The 12,885-nt window shown below is 54.6% G+C and overlaps 1 protein-coding gene across 7 annotated transcripts in view; it reads right to left on the bottom strand.

The window, feature by feature from the left end:
- Nucleotides 1-4,735: 4,735 nt before the first annotated feature.
- The window catches only part of POU2F2 (POU class 2 homeobox 2), a 32,646-nt gene continuing 24,496 nt past the window's right edge, over nt 4,736-12,885 (bottom strand). For 2 of the 7 annotated variants that reach the window (XM_058529438.1, XM_058529439.1), the window contains 9 exons: nt 12,736-12,827; nt 10,779-10,940; nt 10,413-10,554; nt 10,175-10,323; nt 9,923-10,099; nt 8,661-8,727; nt 7,348-7,549; nt 7,143-7,216; nt 4,736-6,891 (listed from right to left, as the gene is read on the bottom strand). In XM_058529438.1, the coding sequence (XP_058385421.1) occupies nt 6,560-6,891; nt 7,143-7,216; nt 7,348-7,549; nt 8,661-8,727; nt 9,923-10,099; nt 10,175-10,323; nt 10,413-10,554; nt 10,779-10,940; nt 12,736-12,827 (1,397 nt within the window). In that variant the 3' untranslated portion in view covers nt 4,736-6,559. The remainder of the gene's footprint in view (nt 6,892-7,142; nt 7,217-7,347; nt 7,550-8,660; nt 8,728-9,922; nt 10,100-10,174; nt 10,324-10,412; nt 10,555-10,778; nt 10,941-12,735; nt 12,828-12,885) is intronic. The other 5 variants (XM_058529441.1, XM_058529444.1, XM_058529442.1 and 2 more) reach the window with 3 other exon arrangements.

Here is a 12,885-nt window from a genome sequence, read left to right as displayed (position 1 = left end):
AGTGGTGCGTCGGTGGGCGCCTGGGATCTGAACCTGGGCCACCAGCAGCGGAGCGCGCGCACTTAACCGCTAAGCCACGGGGCCGGCCCTGTTTTCTTTCTTTTTTTTTTTTTTTTTTGGTGAGGAAAATTGGCCCTGAGCTAACATCTGTTGCCAATCTTCCTCTTTGTGCTTGAGGAAGATTGTCCCTGAGCTAACATGCATGCTGATCTTCCTCTATTTTGTATGTGGGACGCCAACACAGCATGGCTTGATGAGCCGTGTGTAGGTCCACACCCGGGATCCAACCAAGCCCAAGGATCCTGGGCCACCAAAGTGGAGCATGCGAACGTAACCACTGTGCTACCGGGCCCCCAGACAAGAGGAGGCTTAAGTTTGTACAGGGGAGGGCATGTGGAGCAGTTGGGCACACTCACGGGGCTACAGGTGGATGCCTAGTTAAGCTCCATAGTGCTCTCTGTGCCATCCGTGCTTGTCACAGGATGGCCTGAGTGACAAGGAACTTTTGGGTCTGTATGGGTCTGACTGTACCACCCTGCAGGCAGGAGGCTGGACCAAATGACCTTCCTCGGGGTACTATTCTGTTTCTTCATCTCAGCATCCCACTCCCCCATCCCCACTGACTTGTCTTGAGAGTTGGAGAGGTGCTTTCTTTTCTTTCAATCTTGCCAAGGGGATGCAGTGCTAATACTTTTTATCTTTCTAAATGATCAAACCCCTCTTCACTCTTCCTTTCTCCTGTTCTCCCATCCCTCACTATGAATTTGCAGAATCCCAGCACCTGTGTGCTAGGCATACATCAGAGGATGGAACAATGACAAGGAGACCTGATGGCAATGAGAAAATCCAGTTGTTGACACCGTTTCTGATTTTCAGTGGTGAGGTCTTGGGGATCAGCCCATGGCCTGACCTGTGAAGCTGCTATTCTGCCAAATGACTTAGTCAAGATGGGCACAGAAATTTGAGTGAAAGAGAGTTAATGACACTCTGAAAAAGAAGGGGGGTGCGTACCTTGTTTTTAACAGGTCTTGTTAGTCCTCTGGGGATGAGGGTGGGGAAGTACTCACTGCTTTCCTGGCTTTCTCATAGTTCTCATTGAAGACTGTGCTGGAGATCTGTCCTAAGCATGGATATCATCATCTCGTTTAATTCTTAGAAGCCCACAGGGTAGATATTGTCTCTGTTACAGATGAGGACACTGAAGCTCACAGATCAAGGGCCACATATCTATAAAATGGCAGAACTGAGATTTGAATTCATCCTAAGTTCCAAGACTTGGTTTTCTGATGGGCAAAAAAAACAATTGCTCAGGCCTTACTTGTGAATATTTACTGTTTGAACAGAAGTAAAGCTCTCCCCTCCCGAGCACACACCCATCCAATACCCTGATTTTCCCAGCACCCTTCCCAAGACAGGAGACGAGGGAGAGCAGGCAGCATTTCTCTCTGTACAGTTTTTAATTTTTTATTTTTTGATGTTGTTCAGATGAATGACACACTCAAGTTACAAAAATGGGGCCTTAAAAGAAGCACATTGTACAATGAACAAGCAGATTGGAGTTAAGAACACTGAAACGCTAACCCGCTACCACGAGAAGAGACAGGGAGAGGGTACAGGATGGGAAGGGAGGGGGCTACCAACACAGGGGTCAGACAGAACTGAAAGGGGGGCTAACTTGGTGAGAATGGAGGAAAGGCAGGTCTCCTCCAGGGCCTATTCAATTTCTGGATGCCACTTCTTGGTCTCCCTTGCCCACTACTTGCCACCTCCTCCTATCCCCATTCCAACACGGTCATTCAAATGAGTAGGTGAGAGACACCCACCACAGAAAAGGCCAAGCCAGTCAGATCTTTACAAGGTGGGGTGGTCACCTTGCCCTAGTGCAGCCTTGGATTTGGGAGGTGATGGTGGCAGCAGCAGGATAAGAGCCAGAAAGGAGCTAGCGGAGAGTTGATCAAAGATCAGACTCCTGCACTTCCCCCCTTCCCCACCCCACCATGATCTAAAGGCCCTCTCTACAAGTTGTCGAGAGAGGCCCCCAGTCACCCTGCAATTATATAAATAAATAAATACTGAGCCCCTGGGCTTAGAGGACAGGCTGGGGAAGGGGCAGGAGGGACAAAGGAAAGGAAAGGAGAGGAAGGGGAGGCAGGGGGGAGGGGTCACAGACATAGTAAATAGTTGTCTCCGTCCCAGCAACACTTCTCTCTGGATTTTTCTCTCCTTTTTGTGTTTGTTTAACAAGGAGCTAACATCTCAAGGACAAATACTTAAAAATATACATTATTTTTTCTTTTTTTTTTTTTCGCCTTTGTCATCGTCATCTTGCTTTGGAGACTGCTGAGGTCAAAGTTCAAACCGCGCGAAGGAACTGCGGCTTGGAGTTTTTGTGTATTTTTTTTTAATTTTTATTTTTTAATTTTTTTCACTTTTTTTTCCAACGTATAAAAAGGTAGCGGAGTTGTCTGTGGGTTTTTTTTTTAATGGTTAAATCTTTGGTTTGTTTCTTTTTTCTCTTGGAGGCCTTTATCTCTCGCACTTGCCTTTCCCACTCAGAGGCTGGTGGGGGCCCGCGTGTCTCAGTCTTGCTCAGTCTGTCTCACTCTCTCTCTCACTCAGTTCCCCCTACCCTGGACTCAAGGGAGAGAGAGGCACCCTGGGATTTGGGTGGGTGAGGAAATCTAGTCGGGTCAAGAGGTCACCCCCTATGTGCTAGTCCCTTACCCCATCTTCCCAAGGTGCAGGGCTTGGAGACCCTCTCTTGGCCTTCCCCAGGGAGAAGTGTGGGAAACTCATATCCTTGCCCCTCCTCCTGATCTTAGCCCCAACTCATACAGGGGCTTGGATTCCCCATCTCTACTCACCCCTACTTATACCCCCAGCCCCTCCCTCCCACTTCCAGCCCCCACCCTCCCAGAAGAGAACAGAGAGAGGTGTTTTCGTTACTGGCATTTTGGTTTTTTTGGCACAATTAAAAGGCCCACCATTAGGGTAGACCCAGTCTCTGTCTCTCCCTCAAGTCAAGGTTGGGGAGAAGAGAAATTCAGAGGGCTCCCCTTTTCTCCAATTCACTCATCTTCCTCTCTTTCTAGCCCAGGCCCCTGGCCACCCACCTCAGACATCTCACCTAGCCCAGAGCCTGGCCCGGGGTCTCCCTCCCCATCCCCCACATAAAGTTCCCCAGCCCCCAACTCTCTCGCTCACACACAGACACACGGACACAGGCTCTGTACAGACCACAAAATAAAAACGATGAGATAGTTTTGTTTCCCGGAGTCGAGACGGGGGACCGGAGTGGAAGGGGCAGAGGGGGGTGGGGGGCGTGAATTCCCCCATCACCTTCCCAACCCTGGCTCCATCCAGCCCCCCAGCCCCTTGCCCTGGCTGGCCCCCAGCCAACGATATTTGGTTTCCTTTTTTTAACATTAAAGTTCTATGAGGTATTTGGTGCCTTATCTCGAGTCCTCAGGGGAGGGGGGCCCAGGGGGGAGACCTGGGGCACACTTGCCCCTCCCTCCCTCCCACCCCCTTCCCAATATTTGGTTTCACAGCTGTAGTTAAAGCTTGGGATTTGGTTATTTTTCCCCCTCCCAGGAATTTTCATTTTTTCTTGTTTTTCTTTTCCCAGTTATGGGGGTTGGATGGGGAGGGTCCCCACCACCCCGGCTGCACGGGGGTCCCTCCACCAATGTCAGGGCATCAGCCCCATCCCTGCCCCCTGCTTCCTCTCCTCCTCTCTGCCCCACTCCCCCCACACTGGGGTTGGGGAGAGGTCCCAGGTGGCAGGACTTGATGGGGAGGAAGCAGGATGAAGTGGGTGGTGGTGAGTCCTGGATTTTCTTTCCTTTTTTTTTTTTCTTTTTTTTCTTTTGGTCTAGAATCAGTTTTTGTTTGAGTCATCTCCACCATGCCTTCCATGCTGCCTGTCTTCTCGGAGGGGTTTTTGGTTGTAATTCCTTTCACTTTGCTCTGCTCAAATGTCCTTCCTATCTGGTCAGGAGCCGTTGGCCCCCTCTCCACCCCTGCACTGGGGCCCAGGCCCTCTTGCCAGTCCCTTCTCTTCAGGAAATAAAAATGGACAAATTCAGAGGTAGGGTCAGGGCAGGGAGTTGGTTCAGCAGAGATGCTTACATTCCGGCGAGGACGGGTCGACGGCATGCCAGGCCCCATCGCTGCCAGGGTGGGAGGGTCGGCCACTCCACCGCTGCCCGACAAGGCACCCCGAAACCCCTGCAACAGCTGAGTCTCTGCTGCCGCCATGGCCCAGCCCAACAGTTGCATTTCCCGGGTGGGAGAAGGGAGACAAGAAAGAAAGAGAGAACGCTGAAGCCTCAGGGCCCAGGATGGCATCCGAGGCTTTGTTTGCCTCTCCTCGGAGTGTCCAGCAGCACTGCCCGTCTCCCGGGGTTCTCCCCTCCCTCTGCTCTGCCCAGCAAGGGACAGGGGCCACTCTGCGGCCGCCGCCGGGCTCCGCTCTGATTTCAATGGCTCGCGTCCTTCACAGCAACACTTTGGTTCGAGGAGAGACACAGAAAGAACGAGATTGAGAGAGGTGAGAGAAGAGCGAAGGAAGAGGGAGAGAGAGGCAGAGAGAGGTGAGCAGAGAGAAAGGAGGAGACAGAGAGGAGGGGACAGACGGAAGAGAACAGAAAAAGAGATCAAAGGAGGAATCAAACCACCCGAAAGTTTGTTAGTTTTCCTTCGTCCATTCTTTTTGCTGTCTTATTCCTTTTTCCTGTTTTTTTTTTAAAGCTTTTTCAATTGATTGGGGGGCGGGGAGCTTGGGGCTCTTTACCCCTGTCCCTGACACCCTCTCTCAGCCCTGCCCACCCGCTTCCATCTGCCCTGGCTGAGGGACAGGCCCTGCCCCAGCCGCCCCCCTCCGGCTTTCCCGAAGACGACGTCCATGAGGTATTTGTGAAGAGAAAGAAGCATCCGTCCTTCCATCCGCCTCGGGGACCAAGGGCCTGGACCACTGGTGCAGGGGCTTGGCTCCACCTCGCGGCTCCTTCTTATTCTTGAAGAGTCCTCGTCTTCTTTCCCTTAAATATATATATATCTATAAATTCTTTTATTTTTCTAGTTTTAATTTATTGTTTGTTTGGTTTTTTGTTTTTGTTTTTTTTGGTTCAAAACTTTGTTGGCCTCCACAATAGCAGGAGGGCAAAGTGGCTCCCAGCGGCGTCTCTCCTCTGTCCGTTGAGAGGTGTCCAGGGCTGGGCAAACACAGGGTCCAGCCAAGACTCGAGGGAGGTCTCATGGGAGTGGTGGCCACCACAGCGCCCTCTCGGATGGGGACCACAGGTCATGGCACTGTCCCCGCCACCTGGACCCTGATGGGGATGCCATCTCGAGGAACCCACCACTGGGGTGCGTGCGTGTGTGCATGTGTGTGGGGGGAGAGGAAGAGGCATCTGCCAGTATCAGAGGGGCACAGGGTGGGAAGAGCGAGGTGAGTTCTCTTTTTGGTTTTTGGTCAATGTCAAAGAACGTGAAGGATCCCACGGATAGGCACTGGAATATGAATTTTTTTTTCAGGGAAACTAACAGAGGAGGATGGAAAAAAAGACAACTTGAATGCCCTCACCTCATTCCCTCTTGCCTGAAACTTCCACCTTCCCATGGGCTGGGGAGGGGGCAGATTCCAGAGCAGAAAAGGGTGACAGGGTTGAGGGGGGACGTGTGAGAGCTAGAACTTGGCAAAATGGCCTAGCCCACCCTTCAAAGGGAAAAGGAGGAGGTACAAGGGGTGAAGTCATCCCAGGCCTTCCCCTGAACTCTCCCCTGGCTGGGGGAGGGAGGAGGTTACAGCAAGACCCCCGCCCAGGTGGGGAGAGCTGGGGGCCAGGGTAGAGGGAGACACATGGTAGGGACACATTCTGTTGAGCGCAACGCTAAAAATTCTGTACATCCTTTGGATGAAGCTACTGAATATTTGGTGTAAGGTTGTTCAGGCCCTTTCTCTTTCACCTTCTGGAAAAGAACATTTGGAGGGTGGTTCTGAGCCCACTCCATCTGCCCCAGGCTGTGCCCTCTCCTCGCCGGCCCAGGGCTGGGGGCTGGGGCTGCGAGGCTGGCACATTCTTTTTTTCCTTCTCTGGCCCCCGCCGGGGGAGGCAAAGCTTGGGGTTGGCCCCACACCCAGGGGCTCGGCGTGAGGTCCGCCCTGCCAGGCTTCTCCACCCCTGGCTGGGGTTATTTGGTGTTGTAGCGGTGAGGGTGAGCACACTGAGGTCTGGCTCCAGACTGGTTTTGGGTTTGTTTGGTTTTCTGGGGAATTTTTTGTTTGTTTTTGGTTTTTTATGTTTGTTTGTTTTTCACCTCTGGTTCCTTTGGGGCAGCTGCTTTCTGTTGTGATTATTTTTGGTTTTCTTTTCTGTTGGTTGGTTTCTTTTCTTTCTTTTTTTTTTTGGTTGGTTGGTTTTTTTTTGGTCTTTCCTCCCTTGTCACTCCTGCTCCAAGGACCCTCTGCGCCCCCACCGCTGGCCTCCGCGCCCTCTTCCCAGGCGGGGGACCGAGGTGGGGGTCAGAGGAGTAGGAGGGGAGGCATGGCGGGCCCTCACTCGGGCTTGGACCCTGCCTCGGGCCCCCCAGGGCCTCCAGGGGTCTGTGCTGCCCCCTCGCTGCAGGTGGAGGAGGAGGAGGAAGATGAGGAGGAGGACGAGGATAGGCCAGGAGACTTGCTGGAGATGGAAGCCGCCACGGCCGCAGCGGCTGCCGAGACCAGGCCCACGCCAGGCGGGGCACTGAGCAGGGGCAGCCCAGCGTGGTTCAAGAAGAGCGGCGAGGTCACCAGGCCGGGGCTCCCCGGGGCCGCGCTGGCCGCCCCCAGCACCAGGTTCCCGCTGCCATCAAGGCTGGTAAGGGGCAGGGTTCCACCAGAGGCCAGGGCTGGTGGGGAGAGAGAGAGGCTGGGCTGGGGGTGCCTTCCAGCATCCCGCCCACAGTCGCCCTGTCTTCCCATCTGCCTCACTGACCCCCATCAGCACCCCTCACACCTTCCCCCAAGGTGAGATGGGTATGAAGAGGCAAGCGATGCAGTGAGCAGGGGCAGAATGGCATGGCAGGAGCAGCAATGGGGGGGCTCGAGGCCCTGGGGGGCAGGGCTGGTGACGATGAGAGTGACATGAGGCAGCACGCACCTTGGATAGTGGCCAAAGGGTTGTTGCTCATGAGGGCTGGACTCAGCCCGGAGCTCAACCCCACCATTGTGCTTCTGCAAGAGGCAAAGCAGAGGCGTTAGCAGGGGCAGGGACCCACCAGCAGAACTAGGGGGCAGCTCCCACCCCAGAAGCAGCAGCCCCCAGCTTCTCCCCACAGCCTTCCCACCTGTAGCTGCTCACTTACCCCGTGCTGGGGTTCAGGCCCGACAAGCCAATAGCCGAGTGGCTGCCTTGAGGGCTGGGATTTGTGCTGTTGGTGGTGGCCGGGGGTGGGGGTGTGACAGAGGGTATGGAATTGAGGGGGGGCGCAGCCCCGCCCCCGCCCCCACCCCCTCCGGCTGTCCGGCTGGGGTGGAGCGTCCCCACAGCTGAGGATAAGGTAGTAACTGCCAAAGAGAGACAGAGAGATGGAGACTTCAGCTTCCACTCATCCTGCACTGAGGAACCTCCTGCTTGTTTTCCCTGCCCAGTCCTGCAGCATCTCCTCCATCAGAACAGACTTAGGCCTCTTGTCCTCTCTTCCCAGAGCCAGTTTTTTATGCCCCTGCCACAGTGACAGCAACCACAGTAATTGCAATAAGAGCAGCTGTCACCCACTGAGCCTGGGCGTGGGCTGGCACCCCGCATACCCCACCCTGAACCTCACCACCCAGCTCCTTCTATAGAGACAAGAACTGGGGGCTCCCAGAAGACAAAGCCCTATGGCTCCCTCTAAGGGCCAGGCAGGGGGGTGCAGCTGTGCACACGGAGGTTGAGAGGGCTCAGAGCCCAGTTGCGCCAGCCAGCCAGGGCAGCAATTCCTGGCTCTGTCACATCCCAGCTGTGCCCTTGGGCCAGTGCCTTCACCTCTCTGGCCTTCAGTACCCTCATCTGGAAAATGGGGATAATAATAGAACCTACCTCACAAAATCAGTGTGAGGATTAAATGAGGCAATATTCTTTATAACGAGTTTAGAACAGTGCCAGGCACACCCTTACCACTTTATAAACCTCTACTTATTATTTCTTAACCTGGGGAGGGGCAATATGGTGTTTGTTTTATATTATTCTTATATAGGGTGTTAAACATGCCCTGTCCCAGGAAGGGGGAAAGGAGGGCATTGAGTACAAAAGTGTGTGTGTGTGCGTGTGTGTGTATTCATGTATATAGCTTCTGCATGTATTATACATTCACAATAATTTTATAAAAACTGGGGCTCACGGAGGTAAACTTGCTTCTGGAGTTCACACAGTTTATAAATGCCGGGAATAGAACCCAAGTACGTTGCCTTTTAGCAACCCCAAGCTTTTCTCATATGAAATCGTGGAACAGGTGAAAGCCAGCTGCTCTGGCTGGGAGGGTGAGGCTGCCCTCTCCCCTCTGACCCCTGCCCCCTCATCCCCAGGCTCAGCCTTGAGGCCTGCAGACACCCTGCACTCTGCGCCACTGGAGAACTCCGGGCTCCAGGCCTGCACTGAGTCTCCCGGTCCCCCTCCCCATCTTCTGCCCTCCCTGACCTGTTGTGCTCAGACTGCTGGAAGCTTGGGACAGCGGCAAGGTCCCGGCGCCCCCTTGGGGTGTGACCTGGGAGAGAGGAAAGAAGGCATGGTTAGGCCACTGTCTCCCAGCAGCCCCCACACTGCTCCCTGTGGGGACGACTTGGGGTACAATGCTATGTTTGTATTATGCCAGGTGCTTTCCATCATACCCTTCTTCACAGTTATCCTGGGTGATCTTGAGCCACAAGCAGGAGGGAATATTCCCAACCAAGCGTGCTCCCTCACCTCTCCTCTGACATTATCCAGTTGCAGGTCTGAAGCAAGGGGTGGGGAGGGGGGCATTATGAGGATAAGCTATATCTCTGCATCAGAGTGTTGAGGTGTCATATTGCTTCATTTTCTGGGAACATCCACCAGCCTCCTTCTTGGTCTCCCTGGCTCTAGTCTCATCCTTCCATCAGCCCCAGGAGCCTCACCCTAAATGTGACGCTGTCCCTCCCCAGCTCAAAACTCCTCCTTAGCTCCTCACTGCCCATGGTTCAAGTTCAAGCTCCTCAGCATGTAACTTGGGTGTCTGGCCCCTGCCCATCCCCCACTCCACCCCCACACTCATTCACATACATTCTAGCTCCAGTTCCTTAAAATGGGCTCGGCACACTGGCTTCTAGGCCTTTGGGAACACTGGTCCCTTTGCCTGTCCTTCACATGGCTGGCTAACTCTCTCTTGTCCTTTTGACTCAGCTCAGATGGTCCCCTTCCTCCACATCATGGGGGGTGGGGGGCTCCTCTGCGCCCCTTGCTCCTCTCTGTAGCATCACAGCCCTTTCCACACTAGATGGAATAAAGGGATGTCCCAGGGTATCTGATCCTAAGAGGGTCTGTGTGTGGCTGTGGACCTGAGTGCACACCCACGGATGTAATGATGTCCCTGCCAGTGTCTGTGTGACTGTGAACCTGTGTGTGGCGCGGGGGGGGGGGTGCCTGTATCTCCTACCTGGTATCCATCCCCATGTGGCTGTGTCCTGTGATAGCTCTATGTTTAGCTATGTCTGTGGGTGCTTGTATTCCCCACATAAGACCACAGTTCCCTGAAAACTGTGTGTCCCTGTGTGACTGTGCTCCACCCATGTGACAGCCTGTCCCCAAGGGTGACTCTCCCTGCCTCTGTTCTAGGCACTGTGGTCAACCAGGGAGGTTGTGCTTTGTACAAGATGCCTGCTGAGGGGCGAGCGGGGTGCAGAGCTTTGTGCCCTGGTACCCCCCAGAGGGGCCCTTGGTACCAGATGGGGGCTGTAGCTGGCCGGCTTGCCAGGGCTGGGCAGCATGGGGGCCGCGCTGCAGGGGTTGATGCGTTTCTCCTTCTGGCGCCGGTTGCAGAACCAGACGCGGATCACTTCCTTCTCCATGTGCAGCTGCTCTGCGATCAGCAGGATCTCCTCTGAGGTAGGCTTCTGGTTCTGCGGGCAGAGGGCTTGTTAGCGCCGGCCGTCCTCCTGCCCGCCCTCCTGGCCGCCCGGGAGGTGGAGCCTCACCGCTAGAAAACTCTTCTCTAAGGCGAAGCGGACGTTTGTCTCGATGCTGGTCCTCTTCTTGCGTCTCCGGCCCGGGAGCCCGTCGAAACCCAGGCTGGGGCTGCTCAGCTGGTTGGGGCTGGGCAGGCTTGAGTCCACAGACATAGTCTCTGTGCCAGTAAGAGACGGAGCATGAGAAGATGCCTCCCCGGCCGGCGCCCGCCACCCACCACCAGCTGGAGCCCCAGCCCAGTCCCACCTGCGTCGTTGAGCCACTTCTCCAGGAGGGGCTTGAGTTTGCACATGTTCTTGAAGCTCAAGTTGAGGGCCTCGAAGCGGGAGATGGTCGTCTGACTGAAGTCGTTGCCGTAGAGCTTGCCCATGGCCAGGCCCACGTCACCCTGGGCCAGTGGGCGGGGACGGGGCGGCAGTCAGGACCCAGCCTTCGGGCACTGGGCTCACCCTGCGCACCAGCTGGCCACGCCCTCTCCCCGCCCATCATCTGACCACGCCCCTCGCCCCGCCCAGGAGATGGCCATACCCACCCCACCCCCACCCCGCCAACCAAATGGTCACGCCCCCTCAGCCCCACGCGCACCGCCCGTCCTGCCGGGTGGCCCCAGACCTGCGTGAAGCCCAGCTTGATGCGGCGTTGCTTGAAGGTGCGGGCGAACTGCTCCAGCTCCTCCAGGTCACTGGGCTCCTCAGGGTGGGATGGTGGCTCCAAGCATTTGGGGGGCTGCGGGTGCGAGAGGTGCGGGTCGGGCAGCGTGGGGCGGGTCACGGCCTGGTGGAGTGGGCAGGTGGGTAGGATGCAGGACCGAGGACCAGGATGGGGCTCAGTAATGGCTGCGCAGTTCCCCCTGCCTTCCTCCCTCCCTGCCGTCCAGCCTCTTCCTGCAGACTCCCCTCCACCTGTCAATTTCCATCAAGGTGACACTGCTGCCCCACAACGGTCCTGTCGCTGCCTGGAACTCGCTGCACATTCCCTCCCAGCCTGCAAACTCCCAGAAGGAGCAGCCAGCTCCTTTCGCCAAGGGCTCTCTCTGGAGTTGGGGGTGGTGGTTTTATCCTCCTCTCAGGCAGAGAATCAAGGACTGGCTCTGCCACCGAATTGCTGGGTGACTGGGGCAAGTTTCTTAATCTCCCTGGGCCTCAGTTTCCCCGTCTGCAGGTTGGGAACAATCATGGTTGCTCTGCCTACCCCATGGGGTTGTTGGGAGCATTGGGTTAAAAATGAGTAGGTTGAAAATAAAGTAAAAGTATTTTAAAAACCAGATGGGAGGGCGACTGAGGGATTTACAAAGAAGCAATAGCTCTCTCTGGAATGCTTCATTTCCCTAAAAATAAAAGATCTGAAGCTGGTGGTGGGTGCAGGGATCTTGGTCACACAAGTCCTTGATCCATTATCCAAAACCCTGGGGCCAGATGTGTTTTGGAATTCAGAAATTTTTCAGATTTTAGAAAGCCTACATGGGGCATATATCATAGCTATGTGACTCCCCCATCAGGATCAAGCCATTACCCCATAATCAGACATATTAACAGCTCTCAGCAAAGCACGAATATCATCACACAAGAGGGATAAAGAAAAGGCACATGCCACCTTGCATCAGTTCAAGATAGGTTTTGCAGCCAAATGACTTCTGGTGCCCACATTACAAGAACAACTTAATTTTCTGAGCATTTTTGGATTTCAGAATTGCGGCTAAGCGGCTACACTTTCGGGTTTTCTTAACACTTCATGTATTTTTTGAAAGGGCTGCTAAAAAAATGGGTAGGAGGGAACTTTGAAATCAGTAAAAGATAGTGGAAGATTATTATTAAAGTCTAGAACCCAGGCAGCAAATTTAAAGAAAGGCCATGGGGGCCAGGCAGGAGGACACAGAGGGGGCCTGGAGAGCTCACGCCTTGCTGGAGGGGCCCCTGCTCCGGCCAGTGGCCAGCTGCCCACTGCCACCATGCTACGTGGACGCAGATCCAGCCTTGCCAGAGCTTCTGGTTTGTCAAAAGAAGCTGAGAATCTGGTGTTTGCTGGGAATTTTATTGACGACTAGTTCAATTTTAAAAATATGGTATGGGCCAAATAAAACACATCTGTGGGCCCCTCGTTTTTAGTGTCTGGTCTGGGAAGGGGATGTGAATTCGTACCCAATAGAGGCCTTCCCCAGAGAACCCTCCATTCATAGCCCTGCAAAAGACCCAAGGCATGTAACCTATAGTCTTTTTGTGTGTTTGTACACATGTGCATTTTGGGGCAGTGGGGGTCAGATCTAAATCTTTCGTCAGATTCTCAAAGGAGTCCATGTGCCTGAAAGAGTTAAGAGCCACTGGTCTGGTTGACTCTCCTCATTCTACAGAGGAAGAAACTGACCCAGGCAGGGAGAGTGACTTGCCTAAGGTCCCACAGCAAATTAGTGTTAGAGCAGGGCTGGGCTTCAGGTCTCCTAACTCCTGTCCTGGCCCCTGTGGCTGTGGGGTGGGCCAAATGGAGGGGAGATTCTCACCCCCCACCCCATTCACCCAGCCTTCTGCAGGCCCTGCTGCTGGCCCAGCCTGGCACACTCAGTGGACACTCTCACCTGTGTGGGCAGCCCGGCCCGGGGCTGGGAGGTCAGAAGAGCTCCCTGGGTTTGCTGAGGTAGCTGGAATAGATTTGGCGTCGGTAGCAGGCCTAGGGAGACAAGGCGGCACGCATGGGGTGAGGGGGTGGGAGTTTTGTGGGGGCATCA

Source organism: Diceros bicornis, chromosome 34 (assembly GCF_020826845.1).
Source record: "Diceros bicornis minor isolate mBicDic1 chromosome 34, mDicBic1.mat.cur, whole genome shotgun sequence".
Classification (NCBI taxonomy): domain Eukaryota; kingdom Metazoa; phylum Chordata; class Mammalia; order Perissodactyla; family Rhinocerotidae; genus Diceros; species Diceros bicornis.
The sequence above is the reverse complement of the archived record's forward strand: the minus strand, read 5'-3'. Positions and strand labels throughout refer to the sequence as shown.